Source organism: Bombus pascuorum, chromosome 11 (genome assembly GCF_905332965.1).
Source record: "Bombus pascuorum chromosome 11, iyBomPasc1.1, whole genome shotgun sequence".
NCBI lineage: Eukaryota > Metazoa > Arthropoda > Insecta > Hymenoptera > Apidae > Bombus > Bombus pascuorum.
In genome coordinates, this window is record NC_083498.1 from 10311364 (window position 1) to 10332472 (window position 21109).

General features: G+C 39.9%; 4 protein-coding genes across 4 annotated transcripts; all 4 read right to left on the minus strand.

Annotated features, from left to right (window-relative positions):
- Positions 1–1261: 1261 nt before the first annotated feature.
- On the minus strand, positions 1262–2952 carry LOC132911894 (uncharacterized). Its single transcript, XM_060968912.1, has 2 exons — positions 2233–2952; positions 1262–2101 (listed from the first exon to the last, which is right to left on the minus strand). The coding sequence occupies exons 1-2, from the start codon at positions 2786–2788 to the stop codon at positions 1839–1841; spliced, it is 819 nt and encodes a 272-aa protein (XP_060824895.1). The 5' UTR covers positions 2789–2952; the 3' UTR covers positions 1262–1838.
- A 2636-nt stretch (positions 2953–5588) lies between these two features.
- On the minus strand, positions 5589–6770 carry LOC132911873 (uncharacterized). Its single transcript, XM_060968882.1, has 2 exons — positions 6473–6770; positions 5589–6240 (listed from the first exon to the last, which is right to left on the minus strand). The coding sequence occupies exons 1-2, from the start codon at positions 6671–6673 to the stop codon at positions 5692–5694; spliced, it is 750 nt and encodes a 249-aa protein (XP_060824865.1). The 5' UTR covers positions 6674–6770; the 3' UTR covers positions 5589–5691.
- Positions 6771–8708: 1938 nt separating this feature from the next.
- LOC132911853 (uncharacterized) lies at positions 8709–9805 on the minus strand. The gene is made up of 3 exons (XM_060968852.1): positions 9665–9805; positions 9174–9535; positions 8709–9096 (listed from the first exon to the last, which is right to left on the minus strand). The coding sequence occupies exons 1-3, from the start codon at positions 9766–9768 to the stop codon at positions 8816–8818; spliced, it is 747 nt and encodes a 248-aa protein (XP_060824835.1). The 5' UTR covers positions 9769–9805; the 3' UTR covers positions 8709–8815.
- Positions 9806–11565: 1760 nt separating this feature from the next.
- LOC132911841 (uncharacterized) lies at positions 11566–15351 on the minus strand. Its single transcript, XM_060968837.1, has 4 exons — positions 13676–15351; positions 13346–13578; positions 12489–13246; positions 11566–11790 (listed from the first exon to the last, which is right to left on the minus strand). Exons 1-4 carry the CDS (start codon positions 14319–14321, stop codon positions 11652–11654), a joined length of 1776 nt encoding a protein of 591 aa, XP_060824820.1. The 5' UTR covers positions 14322–15351; the 3' UTR covers positions 11566–11651.
- Positions 15352–21109: the final 5758 nt, after the last annotated feature.

The following is a 21109-nucleotide window of genomic DNA, read 5'->3' on the forward strand; positions in this document are numbered from 1 at the left end:
GTCAATGCTTCGGTTAGGCTGAACCTTAGGGTTATCTGGTGCACGGGGGTACGCCGCGTAGGTTTGTTAGTTCTTTCGAGAGATCGCGTTTTCTTTCATAGTCTGATTGTTGGATCTCCTTTTCCACAGTAGCCTCATTTCTTTTCTTTCGTTCCAAGTTAGACAAATGTATCTTTGATACGGAATGTTTCCTTGCGGTTGCGAATTATTGTATGATGTTTGTACTGATCGAAGTAATCGTTGTGTGTGAGATACATGTTGCGTTGTGTGGGAGATAGATATTGCGTCGTGTAAGCTTTGTTTTACGTTTGCAAAGATTCGTGTAACCGCTGCGTTGGAGATATATGTTTCGCAGTTAGGCTACGAAACAGCTATCTCTTTACGCAGGCCCATGATCACGTAGAGTCAGAACTCGACATTCCTGCCAACAGGTTGAACGTCGAGACCGATGCATAATGTTAAATAAATCATGGGCGGGTCTCGTGCGTAGTCACCTCCACGTGGTGAGACCTGGTAATTGGCATCGTTTTGCAAAAATTAATCAGTTTATTAATCTTTGGAAAACGATACCAAGCTAAGAACTACGCACCAGTCCAGTTTGGGCCATCAAAATCCGCGAAAAGAATTTTGGATGATCTAGACTGGACTGCACCGTGGGACACCGTGGGACATCGTTGGACAACGTGGGACAACGTGGGACAACGTGGGATGCGTGCGTTTTAGCCTTAATTAATGATAAGATAGATACCTATGTTAGGTGCATTGTAAGCTCATTCCGTACAAAGATACATATCCATCTTAGCAAATAGCATTATTTTTTTCGTGAAATCTTTTGGTTTTATCTCGTTAATATTTATAATTTTTAGTTATTTCAATATTGATACTGTAATTTTTGTATCTCCTTCACCAGATTTTAAAAAATAAAAATGTTTATTCATATCAATTTGGGAAAAATTTATTAAAAATGACAAAGATTAGGATAAAATAAATTATGCTTGCTTATGTGTTCAATGACTTTTTTGTTAAACGTATGTCTTTTAAGATTACCTGCCTTACAGTAATTTATGGAGTAAGGCACTTTCTGGCGCTTATACTCCCTCCTTATACTCCGCGATCAGAATTATTTTACTTTAATTAACGGAGAAAGCACATTCGACTGCACGTCACATACACGAAATTTTATTAATCCTTCTCTTGGAACAAAATTTCAATGAACACAATTATTTATTAAGGAAAGTGTGTAAAAGAGAGAAAATCATACTTTGTTATTCACATGTCTTTATTAACAAATGCGAGGGGATAATAAATAATCGTGTCGCGCGAGTAATAAATAAGATACAACAACGTCCTGGCGATTGTTAAAAAAAGAAAATCTCTTGAGCCAGCCTCGAAATTCGACCTCTTCGACTCGTCGTCAATCGAGCCAGGTGCTCGTCTCTTTATCCTATCAATTTCTTACCGAATCAGTTACCTTCTACCGCGTACACGTGTTGTTGTACGAACGGTCCTAAAGTTCCATCCTCTCGTCTCTAAACTATCAATTTCTAATTTATCAACTTTGATCTCGAAAGAGTCATAAATAATTTGATCGTTCACACGACGAGATAATAGAACTTTTCTTCCGCTCTGTGTGGCAGAATGATCGACAATCTTCGATCGATCGATCGTGTAGCCCAAACTAACATCAATCGACGATCATCCATTGTGGTTCTGGTGGTTATTTGGCGTGCGTCTCTTTGGTCTCTCGATCGTACGATCGATCCGTCGTTAAGAATATGAGTTAATCAGAGAATGAATCGTGGCGCCGGTGGCAATCGACGCATTTTTGTAACCGCGATCTAATAGTTTCCTGACGAGCTACCGGAATTGACTGACGACGAGGAGGCCGAGGAGGACGAGGAAGGAGAATACGAATTCGATCCGCTGCCTGGCGAGTAATAGGAGTATGCGAGATTCTGGGCTTCCACACCGTTGGTCGGCGTCCAGACGCGGGAATACGGTCCATTTCCGTCCCATGTGTTCGCTGGATCGTAGCTCGACGTGGTCGAGGGCATAGGTGGAGCTCCGTATGCCGGTGAAGCAGCTGGTTCCATCGACATTCCTGCAACAGTCAATTTCGCTGTTCTTATCTTTTTCGTCGAAAATGGTTGTTCGCATTGTAATCATATTGAATATAATTTCGGTTTTCTCGGTACCTAATGGAATTTATCTGATTATGGTCGCAATACATACCCATTGGCATCATCATTCCACCCTTCTTGAAGAATTGCACAGCGATGAATCCAACGACTAGGAGTATCGCGAGTTTCGAGAGCACTAGAGCCTTCAATGCTTTCAAACCAATGATAGCAACGAAGATAGGCATCAAAGCCTTCAATTTCAGTTTCAACAACAACAGGAATGGCAACAGCAGCTTCTTCTTTAACATTCCCCTAGCTTGACTGGTAGCAACTTCGTTTCCTTTGAATTCGATATCCAAATCAGCCAAACTTCTGCTTGGTCTGTACTTGAGGCTAGCATCCACGAAGGGTAAATCGATTCCATAGTCAAAGCTCTTCAGGTACTTGAAAGTCCTCGCAACGATAGCTTCGTCCACTGTATCCAAAGACCTAGCTTCCGTGCTAGTCCCGAGTTTTCCATCTAAATATCCAAGCACCTCTTGCTTCAGGCAAGACATCCAAGAGTCCGCGGCGATGCACTCGTTGAGAGACTTGGAGAGGAAATCTTGACTGGCCAGGCAGCTTCCTGCCATCAACACAACTGCTACTGTCGCTACGAAAATCCTCATGTTGATCCTTTGATTATCCTTGGAATTAGTTATGCCAAAGTGATCTTCGCTGCACGACTTCTACACTTTGTGTCTCGAACAAAACGCGAAACGATCGATCGTCCACCCGTATGTGTGCGAGCGAGCGATCGCCGATCGAACTGCGACTGGCAGAGGAGTGGCCCGCCCCTTTTATTTAATTTGCCCCCTGCGAATCTATGTTATTCGGTCGCGCATGCCGGGAATCGACGATCGAAGGAAAATTATTCAAATTTCACTGGCACATAGAGCGGCTTCTCCTCTACACCCCTCTCTCTCTCCTCCTTAAGTACGTGCGTGCACGCGTCCCGACGCGTTTACGACCGCGTATACGTATGTAGCGTCGCGTATCGCGTACACGATGGCATGCGCGACGCCTCGCCACACGGGAAACGGAACTTGTCCCGCGTTCACCGCCGATTCGTGCTCTCCTCAACTTGGACGTCGTTTCTAACGCCCCACTCGCAAGCACGCGATCTCTATGCCTTCTATGATCTGTAAAGAACACACGCTTTGGACAACGGATAACCGTTCTCGTTGTACGTCGACAGATGGCCGGTGAACGGGAACGTTTTAGTTTCCACCGACGATTTTTGATCGTTTGACGCGATCATATATGGATCGATGGAATGTTTGCTGGGTTTTAATAGATTGTACTATTTCAATAAGTCGTTGGTATGCAGGTTTCTTGGCTGGTGTTACTGTTATAGGGCATTTCATAAGGTGAACCGATCTGAATATGTTATTATTTATGTGTAAAATTACTTTCATTAATATTCGAGCTTTTTAAAACGGTGTAACTTTTTTAATATTGGACCAAACGACTAGAGTTTTTTTAAGAACTTAGAAGAATCAATTTATTAAATGTCGTGTAGGAAAGATTTTGAAAAAGCTGCAATTGGCGAGAACTGGAAAAAAAGAAAGAAAAATAGTACAAGACGTTCTTTACAATTTTTTTTATCTTAGTCTGTACTGAAAATCCAAACAATACGTATTGTAGATTTTTGTTAGTTGCATGCATACTAAAAATTTCAGATTGATTGACAGAAATAAGCGGCAAGCACCGAAAGAGACTAACAATTTTAAGATATTTTATTACAATTACAGGTCGAAAGTTATGAAAAAACTGCGATTTTCCCTAGTCTTAACCGTTTGTAGCTCATAGCAACGTTTACAGATTTCGATGATATATTGTCACGTATATAACTTACATAAATTTATAAACGTATTTAAATTTTCATTAAAAAAAATGAAGAAAGTGACTTTCGCCACGTTTTTCAAAATTCTGACAAGCTTCAACTTCCTCGGAATTTTTTTTCACATCAAGTAAATTAATTCTTCTAACTGATCTTTCTAAGAAAAAAAAATTCATCGTGTAGTCCAATTTTAAGAAAGATATTCTGTTTTAAAGAATTTCCGAATATTAATGAGAGCGACTATATTTTTTAGGGAAGTTTTGTATATGTAAAAAGATTATTTCACAAAGTTTAGAGTTTTTTAAATAAACTTTATTTGATACTTCAAACAATTTCAGAATTCTTCTCGCCATATGTATAAGATTCATTTGCAAAAAAGTCTATGTAATTTCAAAAGTGTACCAATTAAGCTAAGTCTTATATATCAGTTAAAAAATTCTATGTCAAGTTTCGATATTTCAAACGACGTAAAGATGGAACCTTATAATTTCAACTGTGCGTACGAGATTTACTTGCAAGAGATACCTTAGACTATGGAGTCCGATTTAAAGCTTTAATTACAAAATATCAACTATCGCTCCTAAGATAATTAAAAAATTGACGCTTTGGTGACCTGCAAGAAATGTGTATAACTTTAAAATGCTGTAAATCGTTGAGTGAAATGTTGCACTTCAGTGTGATAATTGCATATCATTTACTACGATAACGACATAATCGGAAAACGTAGTTTCGAATAAACGATGTTTAAGGTTCAAAGAAAAAGGAAAGCACAAGGTGCTGGAAGGTCACTGCAAAGACGAAACTGGATTTCCATTTTATAGGAACGCATGTGCGGAACAAAGCGATGGTTTCCAAGCCGAGCGAAGTAGCTGCGTCTGATTATTATTGTGTATAATCTTCTTGCAAAACCGGACTGCGTCTGATTCTACTTAACAATAATTTTATATCATGTCTTTATAATTAATCGTCGACAGGGATGTATCGTATCAGAGAGGAGTTCCATCGCCATTCATGCCGTTAAGCTATGAAATAAGCTACACCGTTAATGGGCCATTTACGTTCATGATGCGATAAACGTTGCTTGAAATAGTTTCACGCATTACCGTGAACGAAGATCTGATTTCTTGCGTGTTAGATGAGACGCGGGGCCATTTAATAATATCATTTGATGAATCGTTTTGAATCTTCGTCGATGTCTTTTTGTTCTCAAGATTGGGTTCCAGGGCTATTAGGATAATGATAGTAATAACAGGTATATTTTTATTGTAACACGGTTATATTAGATCCTACAAAGACATCATTGAAACATGATCGAAACCTAAGGCTACATATTATTACAACGATAATCTAGATTATCACCTTCTGTGAATTATTTCGTAGGTAGTAACATTTACTATGAAGAACTTTCTATTACTTTTACTTCAGACTCAGATTGCTAATTTTAATCCTTATAAATAATTTTCTCTAACAGATTTCATCCTGTTATTATCCACTACTTATGTACATTAAGTACATACTTCATAAGGATTATGAAGTTATCATTGCAGTATAGGTGTCTATATAGAGAGAAAGTCAAACAGGCCGAGTAAATTGCAATAATAATTTATTAAATAAAGAGTATAGAGGAGAGGTGGAAGACAGGTATTTTACAAAAGTCGCGACAGTAAACAAGATGTACGGCTGAGTGTTTTACGATTGCGCGTGTCCAGAATACGCGAGGTTTTGTGCGAACGACGCCAATGGCTGTTCGTCGTCTTGGAAGGATCTATATTGAGCTTGGTACTCCCACGGTCCGTGAGCGGTCAATGGAGCTGCATGACCGTCAGCGGCAATTTTCTTGCACAGCTGGAAGATCGCCATACCGACGGAGACGATGAAGCTGAAGAATGAAAGTTGAAGAGCGTTCCAGGCTTTAAGTCCAAGAACACCGATGGCTAGAGGGATGAGAGTCATGGCCTTGAGCAAGACGAACACCAGGATGGGGATGACGACCTTCTTCAACTTGGACTTGCGAGCCTCTTCGACGGCACGACCCTGGCCAAACTTGACGTTGAAGGTGAGCTGATCGTCTTCAATGTCCCTGGCGCTCACCTTCACAGACGAGTCCATAGGCAGCTTAAAGGTCACGTCGTGAGAGGTCAGGTAGGTCTGCACATTGTCCAGGAAAGAGCCCTCACTGCGAGCGGATACTTCTTCGACGGGGTACGAGTTGCGAGTTACCTCCACGGTTTCAGAGACCTGCGACCGACAAAGAGAAAAGTGAATCTACTTTCGTGAATGTTGGGTTCAAACCGGGTTAAACGGAATCATGCAACGCCATTTCACTCTCTAAAACTACCAAACCGTAAAAGTGATTGGGTCACAACCACTGTGGTTGTGAACTGGTTGTGAATAAGGTGATAAAAGTGAAGCGAGAATGGAAAGATGGTTGCTTGCATAACCGGGTTGGAACGAGTTAGCAGACACTTGCCTTGAAGCTGTCTTTGCGGAAGATCTGGTCCAGGAGATTTAAGACCTTGAATTTCATGCAGGAAACCTCGTCGTTCTTTTGAGAGCACTCGATTTTCGTTTGATCAACCATCTGGTCTATACCACTACCCTTCCAGAGGTCGTTCTTCGCGGGTTGAGCGGCCGCCAGGGCCAAAATGGCGCACAACACAAACAGCTTCATGATTTTCCTAACGTGGAGACGAGAACTCGTGGTACCCTGAAGAAGGTCTTGAGGACGATTGCACGACGACTGATGCCAATGGGTTGGGCATCAGGCTATTTATACGGAGCCCCCGTCGTCGAATCGTCGGACGTTCGTCGCGTAGCGGAGCATCCGACATACACGACGCCCCCACTTTCATCCGGCTACGAATTTTCTTTTCGTTCAGTATGGTGTTCGATTATCGAGGCCTCGACGTGATCGTGACGGGAATATGGGATTGTGCAAGATCAGCAAAGCCGAAAGAAAGCTTCGCCGCGACCGATATCTGTCAAGACGGTCGCGTGCTACGTTAAAGACACGCGATTATGCTACACGATAACGACAAGTGTTACGTTGATTCCCACCAAGAAGAATTTTGTTAACTTTTAGCTGTACGTGTTCTGCGCACTATTTTGTAATCTACTCGCGATTATGAGATCAAGTTTAATATTGATTTGGTATAAATTACACTTGGTATTTATATCTTAGGATTGAAATGGAAAATAAGAGATGAGAAAGGTAACTTTACCATATTGCGGTTTCAGTTAATAAGTATTGTATCTATGATTAGTTTTTAAAACTTCTGCTATTGATATAGAAGTTGTACAGTTGATATTACTCTATGTCAGAATTGAGGGTTCGCTTGACATTCATACCAAATTGATCAAAATATCTATCATTTCATTAACCTCGATCATGTATTCATAAAAAAATCCACTCACGCATTAAGCTGGGCGAAACTTTCGAATATTTGGCCTGCTATCATACAGCATCGTTTCAGCTAGCAAAGCGGAAGTGGCGTACGCAGGCCAGTAAGAACAGAAAACCCTTCATCCTTGGCACCAATGCCACCGTAACATTGGCATTGAATCGATCGTTCATTCGTACCACGAACACGGTACTTTCCACACGTCTGTTTCATCAACACTTGAATGCTCCCCACCCCGTTTCGAATGACGACAAGATATCTACCTTTTGAATCAATCTTTAAAAATTAGGCATATCTGGATGATAAAATTTTCATTTTATTACATATTAATCTTTGTTTCGTATAGAATAACCTTATAAAGTTTCCAATTTCATTAGAATTTGTAAAATCAACGAAATATCTTAAATATAATAAAAAATTGAATCTACGAATAATATTTATAGACGCAAATCTTCTTTGCTTCGTTTATTTTCTAGAACTAGCTTTTGAGAAGTATATTTATTTGATTTATTTGGATTATGATGTTTAATGAAGTTTAATGAAGATTGATGCGTACATTTTATTCTTTAATGTCTCAATTAAACCACGTGTACTATCAGATTTGATAAAGCAGTTGCTCTAATCACATTAGAGATGCGCGTTGCGTGCGAGTTTCTCGTGCGAGAATGTACGCGTGGGGTTGTGACAAGACACTTTTGTCCGCCTTGCCGACTTCCTTCTGCTCGTAACAATGAACTGGTAATTGGAATTTTGGGTCGAGTTTGCATAAGCATTCAGGACGTTGTAGTGCCATCGATGTCACCTTTCCGACTCTTCGACCACTCTAATTTTTCCCTCGTGAATTTCCACGCTCGCAACCTGTATTTTCCCCGTTTACGTTCCCTTTTGGTTTCTTGTCCACGTAGAGCCCTGGTCGATATGGAATCGTGGAACACGGGTTTATTTTAATAAAATGCACTCTGAAATTCACGGAACTATTTAGAACGGAAATGAAGAACTAATTCTACTTAGCTTCATAATCGATTTTGCCAAGAACAATATCTACTTTTACTATGTCATGAATAATTTCAGACTTTGCTGTTCGAATCGATCGATTTAATTACTCCCACGATACTCGATTTCCAGCGGATCTACCTGAACGACCACTGAATGCCAAAGTAACATTTTCCACTTTCTCGGTCATTAAACACCCACTTTGATCGATTCTCATCGCGTAGGCAAATAATAAAAAGGAAAGTGATCAAATCCGCCCATTTCTTTTTTTCTTTGATGATTAGGGTGAGAATGACAGATGGAGACAAGATATGATGAGACCATGTAAGAAATTTTATTTATAAATAAGTCAGAGTCGCGCGTGAATAAATAATAAATAGAACGATTCTAGGGGGAGACAATTGAGGTTCTTCGTCAGCCTATTTTCTGTACCCTCTGTAGGGACCATGAGCTGCCGTTTCCCAGTGTGGTGGGTGCTCTACTGGTGGGTGTCCATAGTGCACGACCTCGTAGGCGACCTTGGGTTTCGTCAGTTTGAAGATCATCATCGCTCCACTGAGCACCATCGAGAGGAGACCCAGGGTGAGAGCTTTCCAGGTCTTCAGGGCAATCAAGGCAAGAGCGAGCGGCACCAGAGCGGTAGCTTTGAACTTCAAACCCAGCAGGAACGGTATCATAACCTTCTTAACGAATCCACGGCCTATAAATATCATTCAGATACGTGTGTTAGATCAGTTGTATTTTATTTCTTCCTCTTTATAAAATAAATTTTGTTACCTTGACCGTTCGAGGAGTCAGACAAAGGAACAGTCAAGCTTCTGGGCATGGTATCCACCAAGGCTCTCGGTACAATATTGGAGCCAACGATAGCTTCAGGCAGCTTAGCCTCCAGCTGGTGACTCGACAAGTACGCGTCTAGTTTCTCCAACATCAAAGACCTAAGAAGTTCTTTCCTTGCAGGATCTACTGAGTCGTACTGCGGAGGGTAGTATTCTTCGTTGCTTTCTTCGGCCATGTTTCGAGATTTAACTATTGCTAAGTCGTCCGTAATGGCTAGTCTGTCTTCTTTCACAGCTTGGCTAAGGTAGGCCAGGACTTTGGGTTTCACGCATGATAACATGGACTCGTTGTCGATGCATCTGCAAGATGAAATTAATTATTGATCGCTAAATCCAGAGCATAATTTTATTATCTTTGTTATTTTTAAAATATATTGCAAAACTTCATTTTCTAATGAATACATTTTTTGTTTTCATCTTCGTGCTCACCTGTAATAAATGTTTTGAAGAGCGTCAGCTGTTGTTTCAGTCCTCTGCGCAGCGGTGAGGGCGGCCAGAAGGGCGACAGACGAGACGATCGTTGTGAACTTCATGACGGTACCCACCGATTTGCGAGTCTAAGCACCGAATGCCGGCTCGAACGAAGACAACGCGGTTTTATAGTCGATGGAAGGCACGCACGGCCGATGAATTTTGATCAGGGACGTGTGCCCGGCTGAAAAGAAAGAAGAAAGCCTCATTATCTAGGGTGCCGATGTTTTCACGGCTTCGTATTCTTTCCCTATGGGACGATTTTTGTTTCGTCATTCACTATTTCCGGTCTATTTTAGCTCCACATATGACCCGAAACTATATAGAGGAAATTTCTCGTTTGTAGCTGTCGTGGCGCTCGCGAAATAACACGATTATGGACGATTCGGAAAGACAGCGTTTAGAAAAGAAGGCACAGCGTGATAGCTACTTCGAGCAAAGGAAAACTAACGACGACGAAGTGAAATTGTACGAGGGTCGATCGTGAGAGGAGAATAGATGAAAGTAAAAACTGCTTATGTGTGAGGAGTAATGAGGACTGGTGGAAACTGGTAGAAAGTAATTTTATACGAGGATTTGGCTCGCGCTTACGTAAGATTCGCATGAATGGGTGGCGCACTGTTTGTTTTCTTAAATAAGGTACGAATCACAAGCGTAAATTGATCTTACTGTAGTAGAACTTCAGCTTCGCACAGTGAAAGATAGGTGACTGTCGATATATTGATTAAATGAATTTTTAATTTGATTCTTCTAATAATTACGATAGAAATTGTGTTCGTTGAATGCTTAGGAAATAATAAATTTTTAACATGGAGGTTTCGAAGAGCATTCCATTATATTATTCTGGTTTTGGTAATATAAAGTATAATACAATAGTAGTTGTTCTTTTTACATCATTTATTACGGACGAAACAATAATATACGTTACAACTTCGAGGTAGTGTAATCGAAGTATTAGTTTATCTTTGTACAATACATAACTTACGGACTATACATAACCTAGTTGTTAACGCGTACAATAAATAATAGTTGGGTATGGCACCCGAGAAGGTAATAATAAATAATCATATCCAAAAATAAATAAATCACTGGATGTAGTATAAAGATTCCCGTATTCGATCCATTCGCACGTATAATGTATCGATTTACATTTGAATTAAGTTATTTATAAATTACACATACATAAATTACCACTTTCTTGTGACTACACAACCATATCGTACTGGGTAAAATGTCACAGAGAAAGCATTTTTAATTGCAAAAATATGTGAGAAAATCTGCAATTGAACAGTAGTACTTGGAAAAACGTGAAACTATAATAATCACGCAATCCAGTGCATGATCGAGTATTGTTATCTAAGAGTTACATTTCTGTTACTTTCCTGACAAAATGTCAAAGAAACGAAGTTTGACATTTCATCAGAAAATTTCATTCTGCTTCAGATAGTACCGAAGACTGAACAAGTGCTTAAGAAACTCCTCGTAACAAATACTCCAAAAAGATATTGTATTTACATTTATAATAGAAAGTATTTAATGAAATCGAATAGAAAGCTCGTTTCTTCTCGATTTAGTATTCATCCCATCACAAATTCCACGTAACGCTGCCATGAGTGCAAGCACTAAGCTTCATAAGGAACAATCGAAGTACTTTTACATATTACAAAAAGTATCCTTATTATCATAAAATACTTTAATAAATCAGACGTAAAATTATCTGACATCCTCTGCCCAAATAATCAATTCATGGCCTTGACACTAACTAATAGCCTACAGCCGTGTCCGTGGCAGCCTTGATAACGCCTAGCGGAACAGACCCACCAGTCGTACTCATGTCGGAGACTTCAACGCGTGGCGATGTGATGCCAGAAGTCGGTGACTTCAACATATGTTCTTGTCCCCACGATAATTCTTTATTAATTAGTAACAAAAATTCACACTGAGTTTATTCGGTATTTATGTGACATGGATACGTTCTCAAGCAATCACCACCATCTTGACCCAATCTAGCCGCGTTGAAATATCTGTGGAACTTCTTGCTGGACGAGCTTTCGGTCCCCGCACGTTTCAACTCCTGTGGATCTCTGAAATAGAAAAGAAAAATTAAAATCAAGTTGTTAATGTTCTCCTGACACATTTCTACATCGAAATCAGTCGATAATCATGTTATAACATAAACCCTGACCCTGTTTTCTTTACCAACGCTTGCATCTAGTCGGCACGCGTGATACTTTCGCCATTTAGCGGTTCTAGGTTCGCTAACAAGATAATTTCTCTTTAATAAACGAACTACGGAAGAATTTGCCAAGAGATTGGATTACTTCCTACTGGAACTAATGATTCTTTTGTGAGCCGCGTTTATTGTTGTCAGAGAACAGTCAACGGAAAGAGCGTAAGAAGAAAAAGAGTCGAATCCGCATGGAACGTGATTCAACGTTCCGATTCGAGCGATTCGGAGCAGTTGGCCACCTTTCTCTTTATGATTGACGCCCGAAGTGATCGAATTCGAACGTGGTACACAGGTGAATGAATAATTAATAGCACGATGATCGCTACGACATCGATCGAATTTTTGCATAATTTATACATTAAAAGAAGTTTTAGAAGAACTCCAACGGTAGTGGAAGCTATTCTTCGTATTTGTCTAGCGGTAGACGAAACTACATAAATTCGTTCTCTTTTCCACGCTTTCCAATACGTTCATAAATTAAATCAACTTCCTCCAGATAATAATAACGAACGATGGATTTAGTTGACCGTACGATTCATCTTTTGCTCTTACCTGGACAGTTCGTTCGAAACGAGGTTGCTGTGCGGCGAATACACAGCCGGATTCTTGTACATACTGCACACGAGCCTCTCTTTGCAACTTTCTTCGACGAATCGAAGTTGCTTAAATATATCTTCAAGCCTGTTAATTATCGGTCCATAATATTCATCGTCGTATCCTGATCGTTGCGTGATCACTGTTGCTTTCGAATCTACCTGACTGCTCTTCGCCGAAACTTGTCTTGCATTTTGCTGTCCAAACGCAATGTACGAATTCTTTATATTTGTCGCAGTTGGCAACATCGTTGACGGCAGGTTTGCAGGATTTAAAGGGACGTTGACGACTGTTGGCGAAGCTGGTTGAACAACTGTTCTACGATTATTATCTACGTATGCTGAGTAGGCCAGATTATGAGCAGATGTCAGTGGACGTTTTTCTAAATACGGAGAAGCTATTGGCTGCGCGTTCGGCGCATATTGAGGAATACCATACGTTCCAGAGTAAGTGGGCGCTGGAAATGGCGCCGGCAGCACTCCTGGTGGAGGTCGAGCTGGCACCGTGCCAGCTCCTACAGGCTCGGTTTGAACTTCGTAAGGCTCTTCGTAAGGTTCGATGCCCCATTCCTTCAATTCCTCGATGTCTTTTCGATATTGAATATGAGGATGAGCATAATCGTAGCCATCGAATTCATCGTCGTGATGGTGGTGGTGATGATTGTAATAAGTTGGAACTGGTACTGGAACTGGCACGTGGTGATGGTGATGCGCTATCTGAAATAGTAATGGAATATTAATGGAATATTAATGGTAATATTCGAGAGATCAGCCCTTATTGACATGTAAGTGTCGTTAGAGTGATGTAATAATCACCTGATGATGATGGTGATGGTACTTTGTACTGTGCGCAGAATAGTAGCTCGAGCATAGCTTAAAAACGTGCGCAAATGCTGGGATAAAGAAAAGTAACAATTTCAGGAAGAGCTTCTTCGCTGTACCCACGCCGAACAGGAACGGTATCACGAACATGAACTTCAATTTGATTAGCTTGATGATGAGCAACAGGGCTAACAAGCTTGTCATCAGTTTGTTCTGTATAAATTTTCCTGAAATAGGAAGCGTCGATTAAATCCTTCGGAACGTTTAACTCGCTAAAAAGATATTGATATGTATTATCACAAATTAAATAATTATTCATCGTACTAATTTTCTTGAAGATTCTTCCTTCGCTTTCTAAGCCTTGCTGACCCAAGTCTACTCTAACCAGAGCGCCATTTTCATCAATCTCACGAGGACTTATTCGAATCGTTGCTCCTTCAAAGAAAAAATCGGGTAATTGAATCTGATAATCCCTGGTCGCGAGGAATTTCATCGCCCTCTTCCGCAACGCGTTAGTCACTTCCTCCAAAGGTGACTGCTCCTCGCCGAACTGTCGACCTCTTTCCTCCCCCTTCTCCTCTTCACTTTCCTCTTCGTCGCAGTTATCCTTACTGGACTTTTCCACCAAATTCTCATCCATGGAATCATCTTGATCACTCTTTCTGCGGCACGTTTCATAGTCCAAATTATTCTTCGTCATAGTCAAACCCTCAAACACCGTGATATTGTCTCTCTCCACGAAAACATTGTCTAGATACGTGTAAGCGTTTTTCTGTATGCAGGAGAACGTTACGGATCGATCACAGTCCCTGATCAATCCTCTCCACAATTCATTCTCAGTCTGGTTTAGCGACAAACCACCAAAGTTAAATATCTTTGCGTAATTCTTCAAATTCTTAATATCGAAGAACTGGCAGTTTGCATGCACCACGCACAAATATACGATCACGATCACGGATCTTAAATGCATCCTTGACGAAGACTAGATTTCACCGGGTAAGTATTTTTTCAAATATTTAAATAGAACTTCACCTGTATCTGATTGAACAAAATTTAGCACAATCAAAGATATAAATAGTTGAAGCGTGTATAGACCAGGAATCAGAACGACGATTAATACACTTTTGATTTCGTCACACCGATATTACCCTATCCACGTGCACCTTTTATCACTTCCGTTGCCCCCTCCAATGATCACGACCTCGATATCAATCTGAATGGATCGCACCTCCTTCAAACGTTTTAGGGATCGACGATTCCTTCCTTCAATTTCAAGCAATCCAGTCGCATCGCAAACTGTTTATCGATTCGTTCGACATGTCCGTGTCACCTAGCCCTAGCATGTCACATCATCTTCATCCAACTTGATCGCCTTCTCCGTTCCTTCTCGCGAGACGCGTTCCGTTCGATCTCCCGCTCAAAACTAACCACAAGCTTCTCGGTTCTCGGTTACAATTCACCTGAGCGTCAAGTGTGTCAAAGACCCTCCTACTCCGTCTACGGCCGCTCCGTGGAAGGTCATTATCGTCTCCTCTCCGACTGCAACCGGCCACGCGTCCAGCTACACGCGCGCGCGTGTTAAAAGGCGTTGACGAGGATTTCGGACTTTGTATGCACCGTCAATCCAAGCTCCTTGGCAATGCGCACGGTGAAAGCGGCTGGAAAACCTGTCAACTTCTCTTTGCAACGTTTTCAGTCGAGTTAAACCGTGTGAATCGCGTTATGGTCACCGAGGCATTTTGGTCACGTGCGACGGCATTCGACGCTGATATGAAAATTACAAGTTATACCAAGTACTGGAACCTCTTTGATTCAATTAGTTGCTGCTATTATGAATATTACGGGTATATAAACTCACTAAGCATTAACTTTAAACTTACTTGCATTTAATGACAGGATTATGAATAGCGCTAGATATTATTAACTCGTTTTATTGTGTGTCTGAGAGGATTCGAGCCTAACAATTATTTTAGAAGTTAAAAAGCTACTGCAACGGTATTAGATAAACTATTTTCTATGTAACATATTAAACCGTTAACAAGTATCCATTGTAACTGTGGTGACAAACAAAAAGAATTCGTAAACTTGCGACAAATGTCGTCGTTTCTCGTTAAACTTCTTCTATGGATTCAACAGAAACTGCAAATCGTTGGACCGTTGCAGATTGCTGTTTATGTGCCATCAGACCGGTCTGGTGCGAGTTCGCAAGTGATCCCGTTTCGATTATCTCTCGATTATAGCCGCACGTCTAGGATTTCTTCTTACGGTCGTCATCGGCTACCAAAGAGTCACTGTATATTCGAATAAATGCAAAACACAACACAAAAGTAAAAAAGTGGAACGCGAGAGTGAAATTCAGAGCGTTCGGTGAAAAACGAAGCGCTAAATGAAGAAGTCCACTGTGTGGAATATTAAGTAATACTATCTGTTAGTTACTTTTCATATCGAGGTTAACTCTCGTGGAAGATCGCAGCAAAATTAGAGATTTGACTCAGTTAGGAAGAGGAAGTAATTATTACACAGCGATCTGGAGCAAAATCCAAGATTATCGCCGGGTCTTTCCAATCAGTGTCTGTCGCTGTGTTCATATTTTTCGTTTAAATAACGTCGTCATGTACTTGGAGGATACTTTAATTACACTGCGTTTCTCCTTTAATTAGTCGCGATTAGATTTTTAGTAAGCTTTTGCAAAGGAACAAGTGTTGTTAGTCGTTCTACTTGTTAGAATAAATTCGTTGCATCATTCTAGAGTTATCTACAAACTTCATCTGCAAATAATAATTCTGTAGTTCTTATTAATGAATGTAATAGCTTTATGATGGACATCACACTGTTACGAATTCTCGACCAGGCTCCACACCGGAGTTTTCACTAATAGATTGTTGGTGAAGGTGTTCCCATTATCGGCATCGACGACTCCGACGTCACTTCGACAACCTACATTCGAGAAGAACGGTCGATAAGCGTATCATCGCGTGGCTACAGGCACGATTTTCATCGATCAATGTTTTTGTCAAGGAAAAATGATTCCTGTGTCGTTTCTGCTCGGCTAGGAAAATGCGACCTTGAAACGGGAAACCGGAAACAACATATTTCACAGCACGCTTGAAACACCTTCTAGATTACGGATAATTACAGATGTAAGTGAGTTATGCATAGTTACAGAATGTAGCTTTGAAAGAGGGCAATTTCACTGGTACTCTACTTCCTCCAATTCTTCTTTTAAATCTTATTCCTCTTACGTAAAATGTTCAATATCGATTAATTCACAGTGAAGAGAAAGAAACTTCAATACAAAGTCAATTAACATAATAGAAACTACACTACTATTACACCTCATTTACATCATTTATTACTTCTGTTTGAACTCAGAAAAATGTTTATCTGAAGTATCTTACACAATTTGTATATCTTGCTACGAAACACATGACGTATCGATCAACGTTATTCCACCTTCCTTGGTTATGTCGGATTCCAAGATTCCAAGAAGGAGGATCGGGTGGGTCAATAGTGACGAACGTGGTCCGGCCGAATGAATTCCATTGACCTACTATTGATCTGGCCGGTAGGTAGGTAGGTTGAGCGACGACCGGCTTGGTCGCTCAATGACCGCCGAAAAGCGATCTTGTCGAGCGCACACGTTCACGGAAACGAACGCTCGTACGTGCGACTTCTGCCTCCTTTTTTCCTGCGGCCCTCGATACTCATGGAGGAAGAACGGGTACGTTTCAACCAGCCTAGATATTAGTACCAATGCGTAGAATTCCTTAACAGTGGTTTCACATCGTACACACTCTACCATCTAATTAGTCGGGAGGTTATCCGTAACAGTGGATCGCTTTAACCCTCCGATCGCCATTGCTCGGATTACGAACTTGTTCATTTTATCAAATTTTGTTCATTTCTGTCTCTATTGAAATATTGATGCAAAACATCAGGCATAATAAAAAATGGACGAAATCAAACATGATGCCAGCAGTATTATGAATTAATACATCAAAACCGATAGTAGACCAAAACGTAAACTAAAATGCATTGGAAACTATCAAGTTATTTATGTTGTTGAATAAATGAAAGCTGGTATCTGCAGGTATCTACGGAAATCGGAGAATGAAATCTTTTTTTACTACAATTCCTAGGGAGATACGAATCAACAGAACTCAATTAGATTGGAATTTTCTGGTCTGGCTTGTTTTATGTAAATTTCATTAATGATTTCATGAGATTCTAAGAACCGATAACGAATAGGAGTTAGACAGACATGGATGGACTTGAAAAACGACTAGATGTGGCGGGTAAACAAAAAAGAGAAACTCAAGTATCGAAGTAGGCTGAAAGAACTGTGTCGCTATGTGCGATAGGAAATTCCCCAAAACGCGCGATTCGCGCAAACTGCTTCGAATCGTAAGCCTATGCGCGTTCTCAAGTGAGAAACGCAGGCCGCGTCGCGTCGGCCGACTGAAAGTATTTGCACAGACACGGTGCATCGGAACTGGTTTGCATGTGCTTGAAGTGAACCAAGCAACTGGGACACGTTACATATATTGGGTGAACAGAAAAATTTCGTGCGTGCATGGCACTCCTGTTCGACGTCACGTACACAATCGAAAATTAAGATCGAGAGTTTAATACATATTATTAATTATGCTGTGTGATAACTTCGAATATTTGAAATAACACGGGATGATTAATGTCGGAATGGAAAAAACGGTGCGAGAAATGTCGAAATGATAAATTTAAGAATTCAGAAACATGTATGTTGTCCAAAGTCCTAAATTTGTGATTTATGTTTCTATATGTATAGGCAAGATAGACTCACGAAAATCCAAAAATTGCCATCTGTATATTTGATTTATTAATTTTATGGAATAAAAAATAGCGTGAAATCATTCGATACTTTGTGTTTAACACCCCGTATACAGGAGCAAACGACTGAGTGGTCGATGAACTATAATCGTTTCCATCGAAGCTTGCGTAACGTTAATAACGTATTCAAAGTAATTAATAAAGGCCTTCACCGAAATAGAAGGTCAAGAAAGTATATGTACTGAGAAAAAATGAACAGAACATGACATACATTTGTAATACGGAAGAAGAGTAAAATATAAAACGAGGTTTTTACCAGGATTCATCGGAATCATCACCGTGTACGTTGAAAACATACAAACATCGTGTACATGTGAAAAGAGATACAATTTCTGTACTCTTTAATCTATCATCCGCGATTTATGTCGTCATGGGAAATGACTAGATCACAATGCAATCGTTTCACATGTGTGTTCGTTTTACTCTCAGGTTGCTTCTTCGTGCGGGTAATTTCTGTTACGTCAACGAAGGATCGGGCAAAGATTCATCGCGAGACACGTGCTGCGCGCGTAGGAAAGTGAACCGATCCGCGAACTCTTGGCGTGACACGTTCTACCTATTTCTGGCGTCGTAGCAATCCCGTCTGGACTCCTACACTGTAACTTTCACCGATTTTCCGATTCTTTGGTTTCTGTTATTCTCTTGTCGATCGATGACGTAATACTTTTTCCATTAAATAATTAAATCCTCCCCTTTACGTTTTTATCGTCTAAATCTCTTAATTAAGAGTTCAGTACTTCCTGTATTTACATTACTGATTATGTATGTTTGAATTATCGACTCTATGAAAGTTTTCAAACGTGTCGTAAATTTAATCTAAAATACTTCAAATTTAAGTGGAGATAGTTTGGAGAATTAATATAACTTGATAATTCGAAGTGATCTTTGTGGAGAACAACCTAAAACTCTAAGTAAGTTAAAATTTATTTGAATTCGTAAAAGTTTCGAGATATTTGAATCTTTTTACGAGAGAAGAACGTTTCTTTGAAGTTATTGACGACAAAGAAGCAGTTGAAATCGTCGAGCGTCGTAGCTGAAAAATCCGTTATACCTTTCAAATCAGATCGCGTTGTCTCCAAAAATGCTACGTGTTAGGAGTATAAAGTGGCTAAACTCGTGGACCGATGTGGGTCAGTTATTGTGCAGGGTCGATTCTAAGACGAACTCGTCAGCACATTCTTATGTACAGCATCGAGACACGCATTTCGATGTGCGGTTCAATTCAGCGACTTACAGTTATCGTTCAATTAATGTGTGTACGAGTCATTTCTATGCGTAGCGGTTGTGTACATTATGGAATCATCGATCTGTTACGTTGCTCAAGGTACTCGTTCCATGTGGGTTACCTAGATGGTAGCTAATTTGAGATTCGCACGCTGCATGCTACTATCATCTAATATAAAATATCTAATGTAAACATCAGACGTGTAATATAAAATCGCAATTTGCATAGAATTTGGTGCAATAAACTTACGATATTTCGATAGAGAAGGATTAAATAGAACAGAAAAAGAAAATTGAATAGATTAAATGGAGGGAGATTTTAAAAAGTTTCCTTGATAATTTTGCAATTTAAAATCGTTGAACGAGTAATCCAGATTTCGCGCTAAGAAAGATGCCTATAAATCATAAACAAACCTGATACTGGATCGTAAATTCCACTTCCTTATGATTACGAAATACTGAAGAAGGAAGAAAGAAACGTAGAAAAAAGTTTAATGAATATCAATTATACAGTCTTAGAAGACATCGCTGTATCGTCACAAATAAGTTAAAAGGTGTTCGACTTTCTGGAGATAATTCGCACATTGTACGCATTTTATAGACACAGCTATACTGTATATATTATTATTGTATACATATTATTTGAACTATTTTGAACTTCATAGCGGAAGTCGGCCGATGGCTTTGGACATCTAGTGACAGTGTCCTTCAACTTGTAACATCTTACTCAGTCGATACCGCGCCATCCTGTAGTCACAAACAAAAGATGAAATCTATTCAGAGATCATCTGAGAACCATAGCACTTTTGTACCATATATATGTAGACAGATATCTTCTTGATTTCTTACTATCATATTTTGATATTTATGTAGGTAGGTGGTTTTCCTCAAAGCTTCTTCTCTTGTTCATTTTTTATGACGATCGAAAGATATAAACATTTTGCAAAACTTATTTAAAAATGTGAAATTTATGTGGAATTGGTAACGTTGGAAATTGTTCAAACATTAAAGTGCTAAAAGTGCTCTAGAGTGTTGAAACGTACATGGGACGGTAAGTCTACCTTGTACCTCGCCTGCACTTATACTTCCTCTTTGCTTCAATGCCACGAGGAATACACCTAGCGAGGACAGGTAAAACTCTCACCTGTGGAGAGCCTTAGACAATTGTTCGAAAGATTGCGCCACCGCCTTGCGGCCAGTGATATCGAGTTTGAAATCACGGTCGCTTACACATGAAATTATTTATTGGTTTCAAGCCACTTTCAATTTCCAGACAAAATACTAAACTTTCAACATTAAATTTATTTCCAAATGATACATTTAAATTGACAATTTCTCTAGGATTATATTACATTCACCATATAGAAGAATTTTCAATATTCGAACTCTCACTTTCTCGAATTCTACTCAAATTTGATGAGAACTTTTCTTCCGTGGGTTGCCATTCATCATTATATGCAGAATGGATTACACTCGTATCATGATTGCTTGCTATACGATTTGTCGAAGTGACATGACCACCATTGTCCAAATAGTCTAGCCTCGAATCTATCACATAGTCTCTCGAATCACCTATCGGATCATCAACCTGATACATTTCGATGTCGTAATTATCGGATCCTGAGCGCGATGATGATTCCATTTTATTGCTGTTTACCACATTAGCGA